Source organism: Homarus americanus, unplaced genomic scaffold (assembly GCF_018991925.1).
Source record: "Homarus americanus isolate GMGI-L3 unplaced genomic scaffold, GMGI_Hamer_2.0 scaffold49667, whole genome shotgun sequence".
NCBI lineage: Eukaryota > Metazoa > Arthropoda > Malacostraca > Decapoda > Nephropidae > Homarus > Homarus americanus.
This window is the reverse complement of record NW_024738608.1, coordinates 7,949,017-7,973,635: the sequence shown is the minus strand read 5'-3', so window position 1 is coordinate 7,973,635 and position 24,619 is coordinate 7,949,017. Positions and strand designations below refer to the sequence as shown.

General features: G+C 44.6%; 1 protein-coding gene across 5 annotated transcripts in view; it reads left to right on the top strand.

Moving 5' to 3' along the window:
- The window catches only part of LOC121874241 (protein tincar-like), a 51,668-nt gene that overhangs the window by 1,832 nt on the left and 25,217 nt on the right, over positions 1-24,619 (top strand). For all 5 annotated transcript variants that reach the window (XR_006090385.1, XR_006090384.1, XM_042378322.1 and 2 more), the window contains exons 2-11: positions 2,463-2,744; positions 11,383-11,490; positions 13,418-13,592; positions 14,349-14,454; positions 15,563-15,781; positions 17,717-17,911; positions 18,727-18,825; positions 18,960-19,079; positions 19,234-19,370; positions 22,822-22,963. Coding sequence is in view for 3 of the 5 variants with exons in the window: in XM_042378322.1 (XP_042234256.1) it covers positions 2,463-2,744; positions 11,383-11,490; positions 13,418-13,592; positions 14,349-14,454; positions 15,563-15,781; positions 17,717-17,911; positions 18,727-18,825; positions 18,960-19,079; positions 19,234-19,370; positions 22,822-22,963 (1,583 nt within the window). In the remaining 2 variants the exon portion in view is untranslated. The remainder of the gene's footprint in view (positions 1-2,462; positions 2,745-11,382; positions 11,491-13,417; positions 13,593-14,348; positions 14,455-15,562; positions 15,782-17,716; positions 17,912-18,726; positions 18,826-18,959; positions 19,080-19,233; positions 19,371-22,821; positions 22,964-24,619) is intronic.

Below are 24,619 nucleotides of genomic sequence, written 5' to 3'. Positions count from 1 at the left end.
CTCTCTCTCTCTCTCTCTCTCTCTCTCACCGCTCATAAAACGACCCCCCTTAATTGCTGTATTATTACTGTTTCCTGCACACAAGTTATAATTAGCCCAATGTTCTGTAGCGGCTAACATCCACCCTCCCAAACATCACATAGCATCACATAACATCACATAACATCACAAAACATTATATAATACCACGTAACATCACGTAACGCCACATAACGCCATATAACATCATGTAACATTAAATAAACATCACATAACATCACGTAACATCACATAACATCACAAAACATTATATAGTACCACGTAACATCACGTAACGCCACATAACGCCATATAACATCATGTAACATTAAATAAACATCACATAACATCACGTAACATCACATAACATCACAAAACATTATATAGTACCACGTAACATCACGTAACGCCACATAACGCCATATAACATCATGTAACATTAAATAAACATCACATAACATCACGTAACATCACATAATCATCACATAACACCACATAACATTACAACATCATATCATTTTCACGTTCATTATCCCACTCAACATCCTGACGGTCAAACATCACTAGATCAAAACATCGTATTACATAACCTGGTAACATTGTCAAAACATCAGGTGATAACGTTAATTAACATCACCTTAGAACATCCAGTTTTAACATCAGAACACCGTAAATATTGGAACAACATTACCGTAAACATTTCTCTCTCTCTCTCTCTCTCTCTCTCTCTCTCTCTCTCTCTCTCTCTCTCTCTCTCTCTCTCTCTCACCTCAGTGTTGCAATAACTGAAGGATGGTTGTTGCAATATCATCTAGGAGTGATTCGGAGGGTAAGGTGAAGGCAAGGTTGGAGTGAAGTGTTATTGACTGTTATTGACTGTTACTGACTGTTATTGACTGTTATTGACTGTTATTGACTGTTAATGACTTTTATTGACTGTTATTGACTGTTACTGACTGTTAGACTGATATTAACTGTTATTGACTGGTATTGACTGTTAATGACTGTTATTGACTGTTATTGACTTTTACTGACTGTTACTGACTGTTATTGACTGTTAATGACTGTTATTGACTGTTAATGACTTTTATTGACTGTTATTGACTGTTGCTGACTGTTAGACTGATATTAACTGTTATTGACTGGTATTGACTGTTAATGACTGTTACTGACTGTTACTGACTGTTACTGACTGTTACTGACTGTTACTGACTGTTACTGACTGTTATTGACTGTTAATGACTGTTATTGACTGTTACTGACTGTTGACTGTTAATGACTGTTATTGACTGTTACTGACTGTTACTGACTGTTTGACTGTTACTGACTGTTACTGACTGTTACTGACTGTTACTGACTGTTATTGACTGTTAATGACTGTTATTGACTGTTACTGACTGTTACTGACTGTTAATGACTGTTATTGACTGTTACTGACTGTTATTGACTGTTACTGACTGTTATTGACTGTTATTGACTGTTATTGACTGTTATTGACTGTTATTGGCTGTTATTGACTGTTACTGACTGTTACTGACTGTTACTGACTGTTACTGACTGTTACTGACTGTTACTGACTGTTATTGACTGTTAATGACTGTTACTGACTGCTACTGACTGTTACTGACTGTTAATGACTGTTATTGACTGTTACTGACTGTTATTGACTGTTATTGACTGTTACTGACTGTTATTGACTGTTATTGACTGTTATTGACTGTTATTGACTGTTTTTGACTGTTATTGGCTGCTATTTAGCGTAATTAGCCCGTATTGTGGTGCCTCACTAACGCATTACACTAGACATAATTTAGTTGTATAGGAGACAAAGTTATAGTAAAATAATTAGAAAATAATTACGATAATAGCGCCAAGTTATAGGTGATTATAGTGCTTAGGAGATAATTAATGTGGGAGATAGTTCTACTTATCTCCCTACATATCTCTTAAGTACCCTCTTATCTCTCTTATCTCCCCATTTAGTTCCCCTCTTGTCTCACCACTAACGTGTCTTATCTCCCCTTTTATCTCCCATTAATGTTTCCCCACTTATCTCCTTATTAATATCTCTTATCTCCCCATTAATATCTCTTATCTCCCCATTAATATCTCTTATCTCCCCATTAATATCTCTTATCTCCCCACTAATATCTCTTATCTCCCCATTAATATCTCTTATCTCCCCATTAATATCTCTTATCTCCCCATTAATATCTCTTATCTCCCCATTAATATCTCTTATCTCCCCATTAATATCTCTTATCTCCCCACTAATATCTCTTATCTCCCCATTAATATCTCTTATCTCCCCACTAATATCTCTTATCTCCCCACTAATATCTCTTATCTCCCCACTAATATCTCTTATCTCCCCATTAATATCTCTTATCTCCCCATTAATATCTCTTATCTCCCCAGTAATGTCTCCTCCCCTCCTCCCCCAGGGCTGGTAGGAGCAGCAGCCGTTCTCTCCGTGTTCTTCTTCGGGGCGTCGGTGTTCAAGATCGGTAACTACGCCAACGACGGCTATCGGATGGGTGTACAGGACGGTAGCTGTTCCCGCGACCCTCCTCCCCTCCCTGGCGCTGCTGGGGGCGTGGTGAGGGGCGCCTGGCTACACGGTGGTCCCACGGCGCCCTTTCTACACCTGCTTGTGGCTCACCTGCTGATAGTGGCCAGACTGATCATGGAGGCCGCTGCTACCAAGGCCTGCTTCCTGCCTGAGAGTGGGTACTATTGTCTGTCTGTCTGGGTGTATGGGTGGGTGTCTGTCTGTCTGGGTGTATGGGTGGGTGTCTGTCTGTCTGGGTGTATATATGTTTGTCTGTCTGTCTGTCTGATTGTGTCTCTCTATCTGGGTGTGTAATTGTCAGTCTGTTTGGTGATTTAGGCTTTAACAATGCTAATATTTCTGAATTCTGCTACAATTGTGAACATCTGTGTGTGTGTGTGTGTGTGTGTGACGTCATCTGGTTACGTTGTATGTGATTGCCTAATGTAATGAGAACCTGAGAAAATAAAGCTTTATATACAAGACAGTTCACTGCGAGAGGTATGCAAAATGGCGGCTCCTAGTGTAAAGTTGTCCAATTCCCTATAGATGCGTGCTACCCATGACTAAATAGTTCCTTACTGAGTCACTAGATGGCAGTGGTGCCACCCCCCCCCCCGAGGTCGTGGTAGTTCATTAGTCAGTCACTAGATGGAGTTAGTAGACCCCTGATGACGTGTTAGTTCGTTAGTCAGTCACTAGATGGGGTTAGTAGACCCCTGATGACGTGTTAGTTCGTTAGTCAGTCACTAGATGGGGTTAGTAGACCCCTGATGACGTGTTAGTTCGTTAGTCAGTCACTAGATGGGGTTAGTAGACCCCTGATGACGTGTTAGTTCGTTAGTCAGTCACTAGATGGGGTTAGTAGACCCCTGATGACGTGTTAGTTCGTTAGTCAGTCACTAGATGGGGTTAGTAGACCCCTGATGACGTGTTAGTTCGTTAGTCAGTCACTAGATGGGGTTAGTAGACCCCTGATGACGTGTTAGCTCGTTAGTCAGTCACTAGATGGGGTTAGTAGACCCCTGATGACGTGTTAGTTCGTTAGTCAGTCACTAGATGGGGTTAGTAGACCCCTGATGACGTGTTAGCCCGTTAGTCAGTCACTAGATGGAGTTAGTAGACCCCTGATGACGTGTTAGTTCGTTAGTCAGTCACTAGATGGGGTTAGTAGACCCCTGATGACGTGTTAGCTCGTTAGTCAGTCACTAGATGGCGTCAGGTCTTCCAAGATGACAAAGATGGCCGCTAGCGAACACAACACCGTGCCTCTGTCGTGTGTTTGTCCCGGGGAGATGCAGTAGCCATTGCCAGTGTTCCCGGGATGGTGTTTACGGTTGCTGACACCTTAGTAGTTCCCGTAGACGTCGGTAGGTGGAGTTAGTGGCGGGTAGTGGCCGTATATATCAACAGTGTGACACTTTCCTGTCTCTTAATGTTCCCACAGCCATTGTATTGTCTCCGTCCTACTGTGGCTGGCTGGCTGGCTTACTGAATGGCTGACTGTCTGGCTGGCTGACTAACTGGTTAACTGGCAGGCTGACTGATTAACTGGTTGGGTGACTGGGTGGGTGACTGGGTGGGTGATATATTGTCGACTGGCAGAAAAGTTGTGAGGGGGGAAGTGATAATGTAATACTGTTAATGAGGATCCCCCTCCTCTCACCCCTCATCCCTCTCACCTCTCTCCTCTCATCCCCTCTCACTCCCTCACCTTCTCTCACTCTCACCCTCTCACCTCTCACCTGTCATCCCCTCTTCACCTCCCGACCCCTGTTATGAATGATGGTGAAGTGAGAGGAGTAAATATATCTCTCTCTCTCTCTCTCTCTCTCTCTCTCTCTCTCTCTCTCTCTCTCTCTCTCTCTCTCTCTCTCTCTCTCTCTCTCTCTCTCTCTCTTTAAACCATCCATTGGACAAAAAAGAAAGGAAGAAAAAGAAAGATAATGACGTAAAAATATTCCCGAAGCTGAGATAAAGAGAGAGAGATAGAGAGAGAGAGAAAGAGAAAGAGAGAGAGAGAGATAGATAGAGAGAGAGAGAGAGAGAGAGAGAGAGAGAGAGAGAGAGTGTGTGTCGTGTTGTAAATAAGAGTCATAGAAGTTGTCTCTCGTCTCCTCGTCTCTCACCACCTGGAAGTGACTCGGCTATACACCATACTCATACACCATACTGCTATTCGTTATACTGACATACACTATACACCATACATCTACATCATACTCTCATACACCATAATGCCATACATACACAAGACACATACACTACATCATACTGTATACATCATACTGACATACACTATACATCATACTGCCATACACTATACATCATACTGCCATACACCATACACCATACTATCGTGTCTCACTTAAACGGGAAGTTAGATGAGTAACCTGTAATAATAATAATAATAATAATAATAATAATAATAATAATAATAATAATAATAATGTTTAAGGTCCATTCATTCGTCTGTCTATATATCCACCTGTCTAATTGCTTCTTCTGTCTGTTTATCCGTCCTCCTGTCCATTCGCCTGTCTGTCTGTTTATCTGTCTGTCAGCGGCCACAAGGGAGTCCCATCTATCCTGAATTCATGAGCCGTACTGAGTGCAGATCTCGTTTACGTGACCTGTATGTGGGAGAGGTGAGAGGGAAGGAGGAAGAGTGGGTAAGGTGAGAGGGAAGGAAGGTAGAGTGGGTAAGGTGAGAGGGAAGAAGGGAGAGGTAAGGGAGTTGAGGTGAGAGGGAAAAAAGGAGTGGAAGAAGGAAGAAGAAAGATAGAGAATTGAGTGGGAAGGAGAAGGTAGATGAGAGACGGTAAGAGAGAGGTGAGAGAGAAGGAGAGATAAAAGGTCTTCATATTTCATTCATGGAGCTAGTTCTCTCTCTCTCTCTTTCTCTCTCTCTCTCTCTCTCTCTCTCTCTCTCTCTCTCTCTCTCTCTCTCTCTCTCTCTCTCTCCAGCGAACACGAATAAAATCAAATAGAAAACGAGGAACATGACATAGGAGGAGGAGGGACTTAAGTAAAAAGGTATTGATCACTGGAGTATTTATGGGGGTCTTAACTTCACCCTATACCCGGTACCTCTGGGTATTGTGAGTTCTAATTGTCAAGGTGAATAAATACTCGACTGGGTGGAGAAGGAGGTGTGTGTGTGTGTGTGTGTGTGTGTGTGTGTGTGTGTGTGTGTAATATCATTCATACAATATAGTTAATATAGTGTTACTTTATATACATTAACAATAAATATACAGGTATATCCAGTATGTTAAACCTTGGGATATATGTTAATTTATGGAGTTCGTTTTAACTTATCAAACTGACACACACTAACACACTTATCTATACACTAAGCATCACTTGACACACTTTAACGCACTTCTAAACACACTTGGAAGTCACGATCACAGTGGTGGTGCAAACTCTATGGATAGTACTCGCCCCGTTTCATTTATTAGGATTTTTGTGTGTAATAATAATAATAATAATAATAATAATAATAATAATAATAATAATAATAATAAACGGTTTATTGAAAAAGTTTTGCAGTCCGAAGGCTGAAAATATACATTGGACATAAATGACTCATTACATACATTGGTGGTTTAACAAAAGCCTTCATTAGAGAAATGTAAAGGAACATACAGTGAACATACAGATTAATGTTTACAGTGGAGGTCACGTAGATCATGTGTGCTGAGGTGTTGAACAGCAGACACGTAGTGAAGTAACTCCCTCCCAGATGGTGTTAGGAGGTACCTCACGTGGTGTTCCCTCACAGATGGTGTGTGTGTGTGTGTGTGTGTTGTCTGTTACGTATGTGTGTCTGTTATATTGTGTTGTGTGTGTATGTACTGTATGTGTGTGTATGTTATGTTGTGTATAATATCAATAAAATAAATTAATAATAAAATCAAAAAAGTCAATACAATATTAAGCATTATTTCCCGAGGCCCTGAAACGCGTAGAGTTCACCTAAGACCAGCCCTCAAGTGCTCCTCCACCTCAGCTCCTGCTTAAGTTGGAGTGAACTGTGTCAGGCTGTGTGTTGCTCCGAGTGTGACCTATTGGCTTCCTTGAGTTAACGAGGGGGAGGTGTTTGGAGGAGGAGGTGAGGGGGAGGAAGAGGAAGATAAGAAGGTTTGGGAGGAGAAACAAAGGGAGGAGAGAGGTGAGGAATAGGGGATGGAGGGGAGGTGGGGGAGGAAAGAAGATGGGATGAAGGGTAGAAGAAAGTGGAGGTGAATAGGGGGAAGAAGAGGGGGAGGTAAAGAGGAAGAAGAAGAGGGGGTAAGGTGATAGTAGTAGTAGTAGTAGTAGTAGTAGTAGTAGTAGTAACAATTCCAACATCACTACAATAAAATACAAGAACAAATTTACTATTGTATTGTTATTGGTCGGTATCTCTCACAACAACCAATGGCCCGCCACCTTAGTAATGACGTCACGGCCGACACACACTTGTTATGTTGCCGGGCGCCGTGATTGAGCGTGTCGTACCGGACGCCTCTTGTGTGACGTTAATGTGTTTGTGTGACTCTCTGGACGGACTATCAAGGAGAGGAATAAGAGACAGACGGACACACAAACAAGCTAATAAATTACGGACATAGAAAGGAAGGAATAATAGTCGTGTGAGGAGGAAGAGTGAGAATGAAACATACACACAATAAATTCGTGTGGATATGAAATAAATTCATGTGGACATCAAATGAATTGTATTACCGTTAATATTTACATACAAACTCTAATTTATTACTGAAATGGAATAAATTAATGCTTTATATGTTTTCCTGAATAGACTTTAATGAACAAGTGAATAAAATTGATATAATGTTCAATTTTATACACCATCAATATACACTAGTACCCCCTTGTCTGCCTGGTATACACGCAATAGGTATCATGAGGTAGGAATCTGGTATGACTGTATCTAACAAAAACTCTCTCTCTCTCTCTCTCTCTCTCTCTCTCTCTCTCTCTCTCTCTCTCTCCTATATTAATGTATGGTGTATAGTACCTGTTGGATGTGTTGGGTGTCAGCAGGGTACCAGTTTCAGCTGCGTTGAACCGTGTACCCGGAAGATGAACAGTGTACCCGGAAGATGAACAGTGTACCCGGAAGATGAACAGTGTACCCGGAAGATGAACAGTGTACCCGGAAGATGAACAGTGTACCCGGAAGATGAACAGTGTACCCGGAAGATGAACAGTGTAGAACCGAGAAGATAAACTATGTAGAACCGGGAAGATGAATAGTGTACCGGGAAGATGGATGAATGATGAGAATGGTAGCTTCATTTAACTCTGTCTCACAAAACTGGTGAAACTTTCCACGAGATTAAATTTGTACCGAAAAATAGTTGGAAAGAAGTGTCTGGAAAATAAGACCTTCATTATATAGTTCGTAAAGTAAGTGTTGTAATCCTCTGAGGAAAAAAATGCACTATATTTATCCCTCGTTTATTATTTACTCAATGAAATAACAAAATAATGCATTAAAACCACGGAATGATTAATTATTGAAATATACATTCTACGTCTGGCAGCGGGATACATATTCATCCTACCCCTCCCCTCCCAGGATATCGTACCTTAAACGCTTCAGTTAAGAGTTCTCCCGGCAGCATGTTTACCTTGGGTGTCTGGCCGCGGTGTGACGTATTGAATGTTCCGTCTATATGGTTAAACCCCTGTGTACTGGAGGGCTTAGGCCGACCCCTCCCTCCTCCCCCAGCACAATGGACCCACCATACCTTCTCAATAGCTTCCATTGTGGCCGTGAATACTAAACCACACACACACACACACCGCCATCCACCCCAACCTATCTGTACTATGATGGGGATAGGGTGGTGTTTCCCTTCCCCTCTTTCCCTCCTTCTTTCTTAGTTCCCTCACCCTCTTACCTCCGTCCCTCACCCTGTCTCTTACCTCAGTCCTTCATCCTGCCCCTCCCCCTCCCTCCGTCTACCTCCATCAGTGTCTCATCTCTCTCTCTCACCCTCACCTCCGTCTCTTCAGGATTCACCTTCAACCTCCTCAATCGTAAAACTTTTTCTATACACTGTTACATTCTTCTTCTTCTTCTTCTTCTTCTTAGTATCAATATTACACTCGTCAGCATATCTTCTTCTTTCTTCCCCTCCTCTTCCTTTTATTCTTCCTCTTCTGCCTCCTCCTCCTCCTCGTCTGCACACTGCTATACTTTTCTGCATATCCCTCCTCCTCCTTTATTTCTGCTTAGTGGATAAGATCACACACACACACACACACACGCACACACACACACACACACACACACACACACACACACACACACACACACACACACACACACACACACACACACACACACACACACACACACACTTTCAATCACGATATATGTGTTATTGTTTTTTTTAGGAATAATACATAAACCATTAACCTTGACGAGTGTGTCAATGTATATTTGTTTTGCTTTTGTTCGATCAGCTGATGTATGACGTCATTGAATCAGCTGATGCGCGATGCCATCCAATCAGCTGATGTATTATACGCTGGAGAGTCTATTGAGGTGGAGATCTCTGGGTGTTTGTGTTCAGTCCTTTGTCTGTGTCAGAGAGAGACTGGAGATATGTAAACAGAGAGAGATAATGGAAAGATGAGGAGATAGAGTAGAGAGGGTTACGTCTGGAAATGGTGAGAGATATGTGATAATTGAGAGAGATTAAGAGAGAAAGGGTAAAATGATAAATTGAGAGAAAGAGGAATAGAGAGAGTTTGCGTTAGACAGATAGGTAGAGAGTTTGAGAGTAAATCAGACAGACAGATAGACAGAAAGTCAAATAAAGTGACGGAGGGAGGGAAAAGAAAGACCAACTGAAACACAGACAGACACAGAATCAGACATAGACAAGAGCTGAGTCGAACAGACAAGACAGGGAGACATAAATAGACAGACAAACAGACAGCCTTATTTCTCTTCATCCTCCCGGCGTCTCTTCACATATATATATCTGTACCATAACACACACATACACACACACACACACACACACACATACACACACACACACACACACACACACACACACACACACACACACACACACACACACACACACACACACACACACACACACACACACACACACACACACACACACACACACATATACATATACACAGGTCCTTCCCGTATATATTTTGCCCCGCTACCCCTTCCCTTCATAGCCCCCAAGCGCCATTGGCCCGACAGTATAGTGTATAGTATAGGGAGGAAGGGAGGGAGGGAGAGAGGGAGGGAAGGAGAGAGGGAGAGAGAGGGAGGGAAGGAGAGAGGGAGAGAGAGGGAGGAACACAGCCCGACGCTATATCCCGCTCAGTAAATGTCTGTATTGATTTCTGTTTTTATTTTTGAGGATGTTGGGTGGAGAAGCTTGGACTGTGATGGTGGTGGTGGAGAGGGGTGTTGGTGTAGAGGGTTAGTGGTGGTGGGGGAGAAGGTTGATGGTGATGGTGGAGTGGGTTGGTGATGGTGGAGAGGGGTGTTGGTGTAGAGGGTTGGTGGTGGTGGAGAGGGTTGGTGGTGGTGAGGGGAGAAGGTTGATGGTGATGGTGGAGTGGGTTGGTGATGGTGGAGAGGGTTGGTGGTGGTGAGGGGAGAGGATTGGTGGTGGTGATGGTGAAAAGGGGTGTTGGGGGAGAATGTTGGTGTTGGTGGTGATGGTGGAGAGAGAAATGTTGAGGGAGAGGATCGGTGGTGGAACGTGTGTTTTTCGGGTGTGTATGTGGAACTTTTATTTTATTTAGGACAGACAGGCAGACATACATACAAACAGAAAGGGAAAGAGACATTATAGATGAGAGATAGAGAAGTGAAATGGAAAGAGAGAGAGAGAGAGAGAGAGAGAGAGAGAGAGAGAGAGAGAGAGAGAGAGAGAGAGAGAGAGAGAGAGAGACCCACCTCCCATACATACCCACAGAGGGCCGTGTTCAAACCACTAACTCTGAGAAAGTTGCTGATTCTGCCAGCTTCACCAGAACACATCCACCCTCACACCCCACACAGGAGACGCCCCCACAGTACTACCCCTATCCCCAGGACCCCCACACCCCCATAGGAGAGCTCCCCACCCCTACAGTGTTGCCATAATAACTAAACAAACACACCCCCTGATCCCCACCAAGCCTACCAATGGGTCTCTCTTCACGTACTGTTTGTCCAACCACTCTCTGATCTGGCTACACTGATCCAGATTTAAACGGGACGTAATTTGACAGAATCGACGGGAATTGACGGGTAAATCAGTCCGACAGTGGTGATACGACGGGAGATCGGGCCGTTTTTTGTATTTTTTTTTTTTACATACGACGAAATGAATTGGAAACGAAAAGCTGATAGGGTTACTTATACGAGTTGCGTTATCAGCTTTATGAATGCATTTACTGACTGACTGACTGACTGACTGACTGACTGACTGACTGATTAACTGACCTACAGAGACATTCCAACGACACAGGTGCTAAATTACAGGTCCCCACAGGTCACCAAGTAGTAAAACAGTTCCCCAGGTACAAAGAAAAGGTCTTCACAGGTCATCACAGGTAACCAGGTACCAATATCAGCTTCCTACAGGTCACTAGGCTAAATCCAGGTTCCTATAGGTCACTAGGCTAACTCCAGGTCCCCACAGGTAATCAGGTACTAACCCCAGACCCTCACAAGTCACCAGGTATTAATTACAGGTCCTCACAAGTCACCAGGTATTAATTACAGATCAACACAGGTCACCAGGTACTAATTACAGGTCCTCCAACAGGTACGGTGTGGGGGTCGGAGCTCTCAAAGATATTACCCCAAAAGGATCGGCTCAATTTCTTCAACTTCTTGGCTACTGTTGCTGACACCACCTCCCCACCCTCCCCAGGTACGTACACACCCTCCCTAGGTAAGTACACCACCTCCCCACCCTTCCCAGGTAAGTACACCACCTCCCCACCCTCCCCAGGTAAGTACACCACCTCCCCACCCTCCCCAGGTAGGTGCACCCCGCCGTGTAGTCACTACCTCATAACAACAGGTAATTACCTTAATAAGCCTGTGAGGGTGTAGCGAGGAAGTGAGGGAAGGGCTGACTTAATGAGGAGGTAAAGTGGTTATGTAAGGTGAGGAAGAGAGGGAGATGGTGAGGGAGTGAGAGGTGGTGAGGGAGTGAGAGGTGGTGAGGGAGAGAGAGGTGGTGAGGGAGAGAGAGGTGGTGAGGGAGAGAGAGAGATGGTGAGGGAGAGAGAGGTGGTGAGGGAGAGAGAGGTGGTGAGGGAGAGAGAGGTGGTGAGAGAGGTGGTGAGGAGAGAGGAGAGAGAGGGGTGGTGAGGGAGAGAGAGGTGGGTGAGGGGAGAGAGGTGTGGTGAGGGAGAGAGGTGGTGAGGGGAGAGAGTGGTGAGGGAGAGAGAGGTGGTGAGGGAGTGAGAGGTGGTGAGGGAGTGAGAGGTGGTGAGGGAGAGAGAGGTGAGGGGGAGAGAGGTGGTGAGGGGAGAGAGGTGGTGAGGAGAGAGAGATGGTGGGAGGAGAGAGAGGTGGTGAGGAGAGAGAGGTGGGTGGGAGAGAGAGGTGGGAGGGGAGAGAGAGGTGAGAGAGAGGTGGTGGGGGGGGAGAGGTGGTGAGGGGGTGAGAGGTGAGGGGAGAGAGAGAGTGGTGAGGGGAGAGAGAGGTGGTGAGGGAGAGAGAGGTGGTGGTGAGGGAGAGAGAGATGGTGAGGAGAGAAAGGTGGGAGAGAGAGAGGTGGTGAGGGGAGGAGAGGTGGGTGAGAGAGAGAGGTGGTGAGGGAGAGAGAGGTGGTGGGAGGGAGAGAGAGAGAGGAGAGAGAGGTGGTGAGGGAGAGAGAGAGGTGGTGAGGGAGAGATGGTGAGGGAGAGAGGAAGATGGTGAGGGAGAGAGAGGTGGTGAGGGAGAGAGAGAGATGGTGAGGGAGAGAGGTGGTGAGGGAGAGAGAGAGGAGGTGAGGGAGAAAGAGGTTGTGCAGGACAGAGAGAGATGGTTAGGGAGTGAGAGGTGGTGAGGGAGAGAGAGAGAGAGACTGTGAGGGGAGAGAGAGATGGTGAGGGAGAAAGAGGTTGTGCAGGACAGAGAGAGATGGTGAGGGAGAGAGAGGTGGTGAGGGAGAGAGAGAGAGAGACTGTGAGGGGAGAGAGAGATGGTGAGGGAGAGAGTGAGATTGTGAGAGAGAGAGAAAGAGAGAGATATTAACACTTAAACTCCTTCATCCTAGAGTTATTAACATTAGCGTTTTGTTATGTTAATCCTTAACCTCAACTTAATTTATGTTAATATTATGTTAAAATGAAAGAAATTCCTTACAAGATCATTACATAATATCGCCAGTAATGTTAATATAGTCTCCAGTAGTTAATATAGTGCCTATGTTAATGTTACCCATAAATGCTAATGTATATTATCAGTGTTAATATTGACTTTAATTATTATCTGTTGTAAAATATTAACACTCACACCTACCTATAACCCACACCCACCCATAACCCACACCCACCCACAACCCACACCCACCCACAACCCACACCCACCCATAACCCACACCCACCCACAACCCACACACCACCCTAGCCACACCCACCACTCCACACACCACACCCATCCAGCCCATCCACCCACAACCCACACCCACCCACAACCCACATCCACCCATAACCACACCCACCTATAACCACACCCAGCCACCCACCACACCCACACCCACCACAACCCACACCCACCCACAACCCACATCCAACCCATAACCACACCCACCTATAACCCACAACCACCCACACCCACGTACCCATAACCCACACCCACAGGCCCGGCAGCAGCACGGTATGAAGCCTCGACGTCAGTAACCTTCCAGGCAGCTGAGGTGACGCTTGAGGATAGGGAGGAAGACGAAGACCTTTGGCATGTTGGAGAGATACCTTGGGGTCCCTTTACTCCCCACTTCCTCAACTACCTCCTCGCTCACCTTATCTACGCCGGCAGGTGAGGCACAGGTAGAAGGGGAGAGAGGGAGGGGAGGGGAGAGGGGAGATTGGTAGGGATAGTAGGAGGGAGGGGGAAGAGTGGGAAGGGTGAGGAAAGATAGGGAGGGAGGGGGAAGAGTGGGAAGGGTGAGGAAAGATAGGGAGGGAGGGGAAGAGTGGGAAGGGTGAGGAAAGATTGGGAGGGAGGGGGAAGAGTGGGAAGGGTGAGGAAAGATAGGGAGGGAGGTGGATAAGGAGAGAGAAAAAGAGAGAAAGACAGCGAGGGAGAGAAGGGAGGTTAAAGAGAGAGACAGCGAGAGATAGAGAGGGAGATTGATACTCTCATCTACTAACCTGTCCAATGAGGGGCCCTGGTAGAGAGAGAGAGAGAGGTCACCCACACGCTGTACACGTAACAGCTTAATATTTTATTGCTGTGATGTATAGTGCTGTGTGGTGCTGTGATGTGTGGTGCTGTGATGTATAGTGCTGTGTGGTGCTGTGCTGTGTTACTGTGCTGTGTAGTGACGTGTGGTGCTGTGATGTGTGGTGCTGTGATGTATAGTGCTGTGTGGTGCTGTGATGTGTGGTGCTGTGATGTATAGTGCTGTGTGGTGCTGTGCTGTGTGGTGCTGTGATGTATAGTGCTGTGGTGTCTGTGTGTAAGATAAAAGGCTCTTTAATTACGATCTCAACCTAACCTAACCCAACCTACCCCAACGCTAACCTAACCTAACCCAACTCGTAATACCAGGTTGTTGTGTTCCTTCGTCAGGTACGCTGGTGTCTTCTGGGGCACCAATAAGGGCCTGGGCTTGGTCTTCTTCACCCAGCTCCTCCTCAACGCCGCTCAGAGCATCTTTGCCATCAACGGCTTCCAGGTAAAGTGTTTGTAATTAGTGTTTATATACCTATCCCTGTGTATGATTGACCGGGGTTTTTAGCTTTTGTTATTATTTTTCTTTACGTGTTACAATAGTCTTAATAAAAGTCTATTGTTATTTTTGTCATATTTCTCAATTTAAAACAAAATACAGTATGTACTTTTTGAGGAAACTAAAGTCTTGTCATTTCTAGAGTTTATCAGGAAATTATTTTTTTTTTTGTGTGTGTAAAACTTTGTGTGTTTTTAGGGGTCGTGCGCCAGGAGTTTTTTTGGGCCTCGTAAATTTTGTGCGTCAGAAGTTTCTTGGTCATTGGAGATTTTGTGCGCCAGAAGTTTCCGTAGCTGGAAGAATTTAGGCAGAAAGCTAGTCTGTGTGCCCTTCTGTCTGTCTGTCTGTCTGTCTGTATGTCTGTCTGTATGTCTGTCTATGCCTCAGTGTGTATTCAACAAACTTTTAACATTATTAACCTGAGTATATACGTCTCTCATGTTAAATTAATATAACATCATTTAACAAGCTTTTAATTCCTGCTGTTGTATTTAACATGAAACTTAACATCACTTGTCATTATTTTAACAACGAAAGAACGTAATCTGTGTGTGTGTGTCCTTCTTGCTCTAAAGTCCAAGGTAAATAAACTAGAAGCTGTGTGTGTGTTTGTTTGTGTTTGTTGGTACACACAGGAGTTTTGTGAGCGTAATTCGTGTATCCTGTCTGCGTATGTTGTCTCCTGTGTGCGTATATTGCCCCCCCTGTGTGTGTATATTGCCCCCGTGTGTGTGTATATTGCCCCCGTGTGTGTGTATATAGCCCCCGTGTGCGTATATTGCCCACTTTTGTATACATTCCCCCGTGCACACCCTCCCCACTCACAAGAACACCCTCCCCACTCACACGTACACCCTCCCCACTCACTCGTACACCCTCCCCACTCACACGTACACCTTCCCCACTCACACGTACACTCACCCCACTCACACGTACACTCACCCCACTCACACGTACACTCACCCCACTCACACATACACCCTCCCCACTCACACATACACCCTCCCCACTCACACGTACACTCACCCCACTCATACGTACACCCCTTCTGCAGGTGCTGTACAAGGTTCACGTGGCTGGACCTGATCACGTGCTGCCAGTGTTCGACGGGTTTGTGCTGCCCCTGGCGGTGTGTGTGGCGGTGTTCACGGCATGGCAGGCGCTGGTGCTGGCCTCAGGGTCTGTGCTCTACCTCTACGGCTTCCTCAAGTTCAACGCCTTCCTCAACGCCGAGAAGGAGAAGTACCATATCTTGAGCAAGCACGGTCATGAGGTGAGTGTGTGTTTGTATGTGTGTGTGTGTGTGTGTGTGTGTGTGTGTGTGTGTGTGTGTGTGTGTGTGTGTGTGTGTGTGTGTGTGTGTGTGTGTGTGTGTGTGTGTGTGTGTGTGTGTGTGTGTGTGTGTGTGTGTGTCACTATAGCTTCCCCAATAGACCTCCAGACACGTAAGCAGAAATTTCCCCTCCTCCCCATTTTGACAGAATCCCCTATCCCCTTCTCCTTCCTTCTCCTCCTTCTCCTCCCCACTTTAAAAGACTCCCTTCCCATTCTTCCTTTCACCCTCCTCCTCCCTTTCCACCTCGCCATCCTCCTCTCTCCTCCCTACCTTAAAAAAATAGCCTCCCCTCCCCTCTCCTCTCTCCCCCTCCTCCCCCCACCTTCTCTCCCATCTTCAGACGTTCAGTGAGGCCTCCCTCCCCCTCCCCCCACCCAGGTACTTAGCCTCGTACACTGATAGCCACTTCAAGTAACCTTCAGATTATTGGCTAGTATTTCCACCAATTAGCTTCCACCAGCTGGACTTTGGCGTGAGTTGATTGGCTGGTTGGCAGGGTGTTAAGACCATCAGGGTACAACAGCCAATCAGCCGTCAGCGTCGTCGAGGATTGTTCTGTTCACCTGAAGATTAGACGTCCCAGTGCTGTCTAGGGGTTAGATTAGGTTAAGTTAGGTCAGATTACGTTAGATTTGTTTAGATTTGGTTGGGTTAGGTTAAGCTAGGCTAGGTTCGGTTAGGTTAGGTTAATGTGAATGTGGTTAATCTTAAGGTTAGATTAGGTTAGGTTAAATTAGATTAAGTTATGTTAAGTTACGTTAGGTTAGAGTTGGGGTGATTAATATTCAGGTGAGATAAGCTAGGGTGTCTAATCTTCAGGTGAACTCCAGGGGCCTAAATTGTCACAGGTGTGGACCAACTGACACAACACACCTGAAGCTTACACCGGAAGTTAGTTGGCCATTCAAGATCTTCAACGGCTGGAGGGAGGAGAGGAAAGTCCACCAATTAATTCGCAGCACCGATTTCATGGCGTAATTTGATTGGCTGTTTGGAAACTTGAACGACGCTCACTGTACCACCAATTAGCGTTCAGCAGTTGAGCCACGGAGGAAGTTGATTGGTTGTCCTCAATCTGGAAGTTAGAGGAAGTTTGTGGTTAACAGATGGAGCTAATTGTTACTAATGTCATTAATGAGTTATTGATGCTTAGTGTGTGTGTGTGTGTGTGTGTGTGTGTGTGTGTGTGTGTGTGTGTGTGTGTGTGTGTGTGTGTGTGTGAAAGAGCTAGAGGAGGGGGTGAGAGAGAGGGAAGAGGTGATCAGGAGAGAGAGAGGGGGAGGGAGGTGATCAGACAAGCTATTTACTATGACAACACAAGTCTATTATCCCAAGCTTGGTGCACCCCTATACTGACTCCTCCCTCCCTCCCTCCCTCTCTCTTTCTCTCCTCTTTCCTTCCTCCAACCCTCCTTCTTTCCTTCCCTCCCTCCTGCCTCCCCCCCAGACAGTAATAATGGCATACTCTTAATTATCGTCTTGTTTCTCAGGTGTTTAGTGATATTACCTGTGTGGCTTAATTATGTATACCTGTATGACTAATGTATACCTGTATAATATATACCTGTATATCTGAAGTATACTTGTATGTGTAATTTATACCTAAATGTCTTATGGATAACTGTATGACTAATATATACCTGTTATCTGTATATCTAAATGTCTAATGTATACCTGTATGCCTGTAGTATACATGTGTGGCTAAATGTCTGAAGTATACCTGTATCCCTGAAGCATACATATATGTCTAAATGTCTGATATAAACCAGTATGTCTGTAGTATACCTGTATGGCTAAATATCTAATATATACCTGTGTGTGTGACGTACGGGTATACCTGTATGTCTAAATGACTACCTATATGGCTGACAGACACCCTGGAGCTACTGGCCACACTGCTGGGGGCTGACAGTGCTGGTGTTGATGACCGCCGCCGCCTCCCCTCTTGTACACGACTGGACTGTGGTGTATCGGGCGTCCCTAGATACCTCTGTTCTGGCCGCTACTATCGCTACCATCACCCACCTCTTCTTGTGGATACTGCTGTGGATGGCTCTTACTATCAAGGTGAGGGTGGGTGGTGGGGTGGGTTGGAGGGTGGGTGAGAGAGAGAGAGAGAGAGAAGATGGGAAAGAGTGAGGGAGGGAGAAAAAGAGGGGGTAAGGAAGAAAGCGAGGGAAGGAAGGAAGGAATGAAACACAAAGGGAGGAAAGAGGGAGGGAGGCACAATATGCAATCACCTACTGTATGTGTCAAATTAAGCAGAATAAATCAGAATTAAGCAGATTAAGCAGAGTTCTTCATCATTGTGTACAGTAGATATGGTAATTAGACTCTGGCACGTGAGTCAGATAAGCAGATTAATTATATATCAGCAGTGTGTGGATATAATAGTCAGTGCCTGCTGTGTGAGTCAGTGAGAGTCAGTGTAAGTCAGAGTTTGTGTTGGGTGAGAGACAGTCGTGTGTGTCTGTCTGTCAGGGTAAACTCAGCCACTGGTGACTTAAAGGTGACTATTGTTGACATGAGTTTAGGCAGGCGGCGTTGAAGCCCACCAGTCTAGCCAGGGGAGAGGTGGTGGCAGGTGGTGGTAGGGGTGGGAAAGAAGGGTGGCAGGGTAGGAGGGGTGAAAATGGTGGCAGGGTGGCAGAGTACAGGTAAAAAGGATGGCAATGTTAGAAAATACCACTTTATCATTCAATACTATACAAACTCTTCCTAAACTCTACCAAAAATACAATATAACATAATTCTGTATTTTGTATTATATTTTGTAATTTCACTACAGACTTATGTATTTGAGGTACTATAGTCTTCTCATCTTCTAAAATTAATATTAATCTTTATTGTTTCTGTGTTGACTAATGTGTGTTTGTTGACAGTCTCGGTGGCACTTTAAGCTACGGGTGCAGATCTCCAAGACCATCGTCACCAGCACCCACTCCATCAGGCTGGTGAATGAGGTGCAGCTCTCCCGGCAGGTGGGTACTGGGGTAGAGATGTGTGTGTGTGTGTGTGTGTGTGTGTGTGTGTGTGTGTGTGTGTGTGTGTGTGTGTGTGTGTGTGACCACCTACACATCAAGGTAAACACACTGGTCTTGGCTCTCCCCTACAGATCGAGGAGACAGAGGGCCCAGTGATGGTGATTGGGGCAGGTAAGACCTACCTTCTTCAGGAGGGAAGCCCCAAGCGCTCCCTAATGAAGCTCCTCATGCACACCGTCACCCAGAAGAAGGTAAGTGTCTGTCTGTTTTACCTGTCTGTCTTACCTGTCTGTTTTACCTGTCTGTCTTACCTGTCTGTCATATACCATAATAGCATTCTTCTTCTCAATCTCTCATACACAACATACTAACATACTTCCCCTCACCCTTTTCTCCCTCCTTCAGGCTCGCGGGGAGGAGGAGGAGATCTACTGGCTACGCCCTAAGCCTCCTCCAGGAGGTGGTGGGTCGTGGAGCAAGAGGAAGCATTCCCCTGGCGTGAAGCACAAGGTCACCTTCAACGACACTCCCTCCACCTCCAGGTACGACGATACTGCCTCCTCTGTGTGTGTGTGTGTGTGTGTGTGGACTGTTAATACCACGGTTGACAGAACACATTATGAGCGCATGTGTTAAACCCGATAGCACATTGGACAGTAATACATTTTTCAGTACCATCTATTAATAAGTAACTAATTATATCAATCTGGGTAATTATTTTATTCAGAGACTAACGTAAGTAAAACATGAATTTGTTTTATTTTTTATGGGACGATGGATTATATGCAGGCGATAGTACAGTAGTTTATGAAGCTACACACACACACAAAGTCGGGACTACAACACGCTGTACTGTCTATATCGTCACCTCGTTGGCAGTGTCCTACCCCCCTCCTGCCCCCCCCCATGGCCCCTCTCGCTTCTATCGCCCTCTGCCCCCCATGTACCACAGTTTGGGTGTAAATGTCTTCTCAACGATGTCGTTTCTCGGGTGTTGATGTGTGCACGTGTTTCAGTGTAATTTAATTTCCGTAGTGTGTGTGTGTGTGTGTGTGTGTGTGTTAGTGATATTGTGCGGAAGTGGTGGTGTGGGGAGAAAGTAATTAATGTGGGGGAGAAAGTGACATGGTGGGGAGAAAATAAATAATCTGGGGGAGAAAATAAATAATGTTGGGGGAAAAAGTGATCTTGTGGGGAGAAAATAAATACCCCCACACTGATCATTATTCCCCGCAGCCTCCTTGGATCGGCTCAGGGTTGTTGTTGGAACGTGTCTCATCTTCACCTGGCGCACACAAAGACTTCCATCGCCTACCTCAGAATGACTTACGGATTTCCTTATTTTTGTCCCCTTATTTTTTTTTACCGATGGGATTTTGGCACTCAATAAGGTTTATGTCCCCCTTCGTTATGGAGGGTTTATGCGGCCTTATTTACCGTCTTCCTGCTGTGATTTGGCGTATATGTCCCTTTTACTCTTGATGCTTAATTATTGTTGTTTTCTCTCTTTTGACGCTGTGATTATTCTTACCTTTCTCTATATTCTGAGTTATTATTTTTATTCGTTATCTTATTTCTCTTCTATTTATCTTCATTTAATAATAATAATAATAATAATAATAATAATAATAATAATAATAATAATAATAATAATAATAATGATAATAATAATAATAATAATAATAATAATAATAATAATAATAATAATAATAATAATAATAATAATAATGAAGAAACAGTATAAACCACGTTCAACATTATAAGGCGTACGAGTGAATGTGGGCGGATATAGTGAAATGTGGCGCGAGAACACAGTAGAGTTATAACCCGTTCTCTGACTTGACTGAGTGTGCTGCTGGTACGATACTACGAGAGATTGAGAAAGAATGGGAGAGAAGAGTCAGAGAGAATTAATCATGGCATTCCTACATAAAAAAACAATAATAAAAAACAAATATGTGAATCAACAGCATGGTGCAGTAAATTACAGGACAGACAGTAGGGTGATAAATCATGGGAGATAATAGAGGGCGAAAACGTCACAAATATAAACTCTCAAACCAAAACAAAAGAAAACCGCACAATAACGAAAAAACTTTATTATTTATATTTCATGGTTCTATATTCATTTATTTTATCATTTATATTTCAAGTTGATTTATTTTTATCTTTGTCTTTTGTTAGTTTCAAAATGATAAAGGATAGGAGCATCCAACTGGCCAATCAAAACGTATTATCCTGAAAAAGTTGACAGTCGACCAAAAAACAAAAGACGATCGGTAGGGAGGATAACTCTAAGATACAGTATTCCTCACAAACCAGTAATAAAAAAAATATTCCGTACAGTTTTTATCGTAATATTTACTAGAGTTTTATTCCGTTGTAATTATGTTTTTTTATAGGCAGTAATTGACGTTGTTAAACTAGAAAAAACAGAACGCAGCGCCGCGGATTATCCCAGGGCGTTTGTTTACATTCGTGACGTCATTTGTCACAACAGCGGGGGTGACCAGTTCGTGTTTTTTTTGTTTTGTTTTTTATTATAAGACTGCCCACTGGACGGATAAATCCACACGCACACATTATCGTTGGAGAGAGAGAGGAGAAAGTGATAGAGGAAGGGTGAGGGAGGGAGAGAAGGAGTGAGAGGGAGAATGAGGGTAGGGGGTGATAGAAAGGAGGATGTTGACAAATTCGCCAGACCAGAGAGAGTGGCAGTGAGTTATTAGTTAATGGGGGTAGTGGTGATGCAGGGGGGGGGGGAGTAGAAGAAGAGAGGTGGTGAGAGGAAGGGAGGAAGACACAGCAGAGAAGAGGCAGGGAGATGAACATGGTGAGGTCAATTAGCGTAATGCATGTATAAAACTGGTGCATTAGTCACCGTCCGCCTCTGGTCATAAGTCAAACTCCAAGTTTCCTCCAATGAGAGTTGAGGAATTCTGTGACGTACACCCGTCAGCCACTCATCCTCCACCAATAAGCCGCCAAGGAAGATTAGTGACGTTGCCGACGCTCATCCCCCACCAATAAGAGTTGAGGAATTCTGTGACGTACATCCCTCCCTCTAGCCAATCATCCTCCACCAATAAGCCGCCGACCCTCCACCAATGAAGCTACCGAGGATGATGTGCCGTAGCCAATAGACATCCAACAATACTCTGACGTCATGATGGCTTCGGGGCAGGATGTCAACCATAAGTGACTCAGTAATACGTCATTAATGTCGTGTTGGTTTTTTACTAAGGGTGAAGTTATCCCAGTAGAGGACGACTGTTGTGGTGGTCACTAATTGGACAGTTCAACAACAACAACAACAAAAAAGTTTCCTGTGAATAACAATAATCTTTTGGCGAACATTTAAAAAACCCACAAATTGTTTCGTTCGTAGAAAAATGTTAACAAACTTTTTTTTTTCGTTTTGTTGGATATGCAATTAAATTATTGTTGTTTGTTAAGTCGCCAGTAAAACACCACACAAACACACATTATAATCAGGTTTTTAGTGCAATTCTGATGGTATTTTGGGTCGTTTGTGTGTTAACTGAAGTGAAGTAATTTTGTTTTACCTTATGAGAAATATTAACAATGTGTGTGTGTGTGTGTGTGTGTGTGTGTGTGTGTGTGTGTGCGTGTGTGTGTGTGTGCGTGTGTGCGCGTGTGTGTGTGTGTGTGTGTGTGTATGTGTGTGTCAAATAACCATTTCTCAACCTGACACAACTGAGAATTCTTCCTTCCTGGTCTCACACTACATGTTATAAATACTAGTGTCCTTCCTGTCACCCTCCTCCCTCCTCTCCCCCGTCTCTCCATTCCACCTTCCTATCCCCCATCCCTCCGTCTCTCTCTTTCTCTCCTCAGTTGCTCTTATCATCCCCCCTTCCCCCCCTACACCCCCTATCTATCTCCCTCTTCATCATCCCTCACTCTCCGCCCCCCCCCCCCCCTTCAGTAGCCAGTAGCCGGCACTATACAAGAGATGTGACTCGCCCACAGGAAGCGTGACTCCGGGCGAGGTGGTCACTGCCCCGACGTACTTCACAATCTCTCTGAATCGGAAACCTCGGACAGTGACGGGGATTACGCCAGGCTAAGAGATGTCTCTTTCCCGGGGCCCACCAGGAGGCTGTCTCATAAGGTAAGTGTCTCTCTGTCTCTCATAAGGTAAGTGTCTCTCTGTCTCTCATAAGGTAAGTGTCTCTCTGTCTCTCATAAGGTAAGTGTCCCTCTGTCTCTCATAAGGTAAGTGTCTCTCTGTCTCTCATAAGGTAGGTGTCTCTGTCTCTCATAAGGTAGGTGTCTCTCTGTCTCTCATAAGGTAGGTGTCTCTGTCTCTCATAAGGTAGGTGTCCCTCTGTCTCTCATAAGGTAGGTGTCTCTGTCTCTCATAAGGTAAGTGTCTCTCTGTCTCTCATAAGGTAGGTGTCTCTGTCTCTCATAAGGTAAGTGTCTCTCTGTCTCTCATAAGGTAGGTGTCTCTCACTCTCATAAGGTAGAGTGTCTCTCTGTCTCTCATAAGGTGGGTGTCTCTCTGTCTCTCATAAGGTGGGGTGTCTCTCTGTCTCTCATAAGGTAAGTGTCTCTCTGTCTCTCATAAGGTAGGTGTCTCTCTGTCTCTCATAAGGTAGGTGTCTGTCTCTCATAAGGTAGGTGTCTCTCTGTCTCTCATAAGGTGGGTGTCTCTGTCTCTCATAAGGTAGGGTGTCTCTCTCTCTGTCTCTCATAAGGTAGGTGTCTCTCTGTCTCTCATAAGGTAAGTGTCTCTCTGTCTCTCATAAGGTGGTGTCCCTCTGTCTCTCATAAGGTAGGTGTCTCTCTGTCTCTCATAAGGTAGGTGTCTCTCTGTCTCTCATAAGGTAGGTGTCTCTCTGTCTCTCATAAGGTAGGTGTCTCTCTGTCTCTCATAAGGTAGGTGTCTCTCTGTCTCTCATAAGGTAGGTGTCTCTCTGTCTCTCATAAGGTAGGTGTCTCTCTGTCTCTCATAAGGTAGGTGTCTCTCTGTCTCTCATAAGGTGGGTGTCTCTCTGTCTCTCATAAGGTGGGTGTCTCTCTGTCTCTCATAAGGTGTAGAGAGATAGAGGGATTAGGGTAGGGCTGAAGGAACTTACTAATGGGGAGAAAGAAGAAAGGAAGAGAGAGAGGAAGGAAGTGAGAGAGAGAGAGAAGGAAGGAAAAGAAGAGAGATAAAAGAAGAAAAGAGAGGAAGGAAAGGAGAGAGAAAATAAGAAAAGAAAGAAAGGAAGGAAGAGAGAGAGAGAGAGAATGTGTGTAAGAGTGTAAAGATAAAAGGAAATGTGATATACCAGTAGAAGGGTGAACAAGAGAGAGAGAGAGAGAGAGGGGAGAGGGACGTAGTAATGAGAAGGGTGATAGCTTGAGGGAGACCAGACAGACATTATTGGAACGAGGAGAAACATACCAAAAGGGTGACAGTGTAAACAATGTCTCTTAAAAAAATAATATACTGTGTTAATTTGTGATGATGTAAGTTGAAGATGACAAGATAGGCAGTTAATTTGTTAATCTTGTTATATTTCAACATTTGTAAGGTAAGTTAACATGTTATAGTAAATCCATCTGACGCTTATGAATAAATATGGTAATAATGTCAGGTCCAGGCGGCCCAGAATTCACTATTTATATGCGAGTTTGTACAGAGACTCATTAACTCAGGTAAGTATATCCTACAAACGTTATGTATGATGCCTTTTTGATGATAATTATGTAGATATATTTAGAGTTTAATGAGTAATAAGTAACATTAGTGATGCGAGAGTAGTAGCAGCAGCCTTCC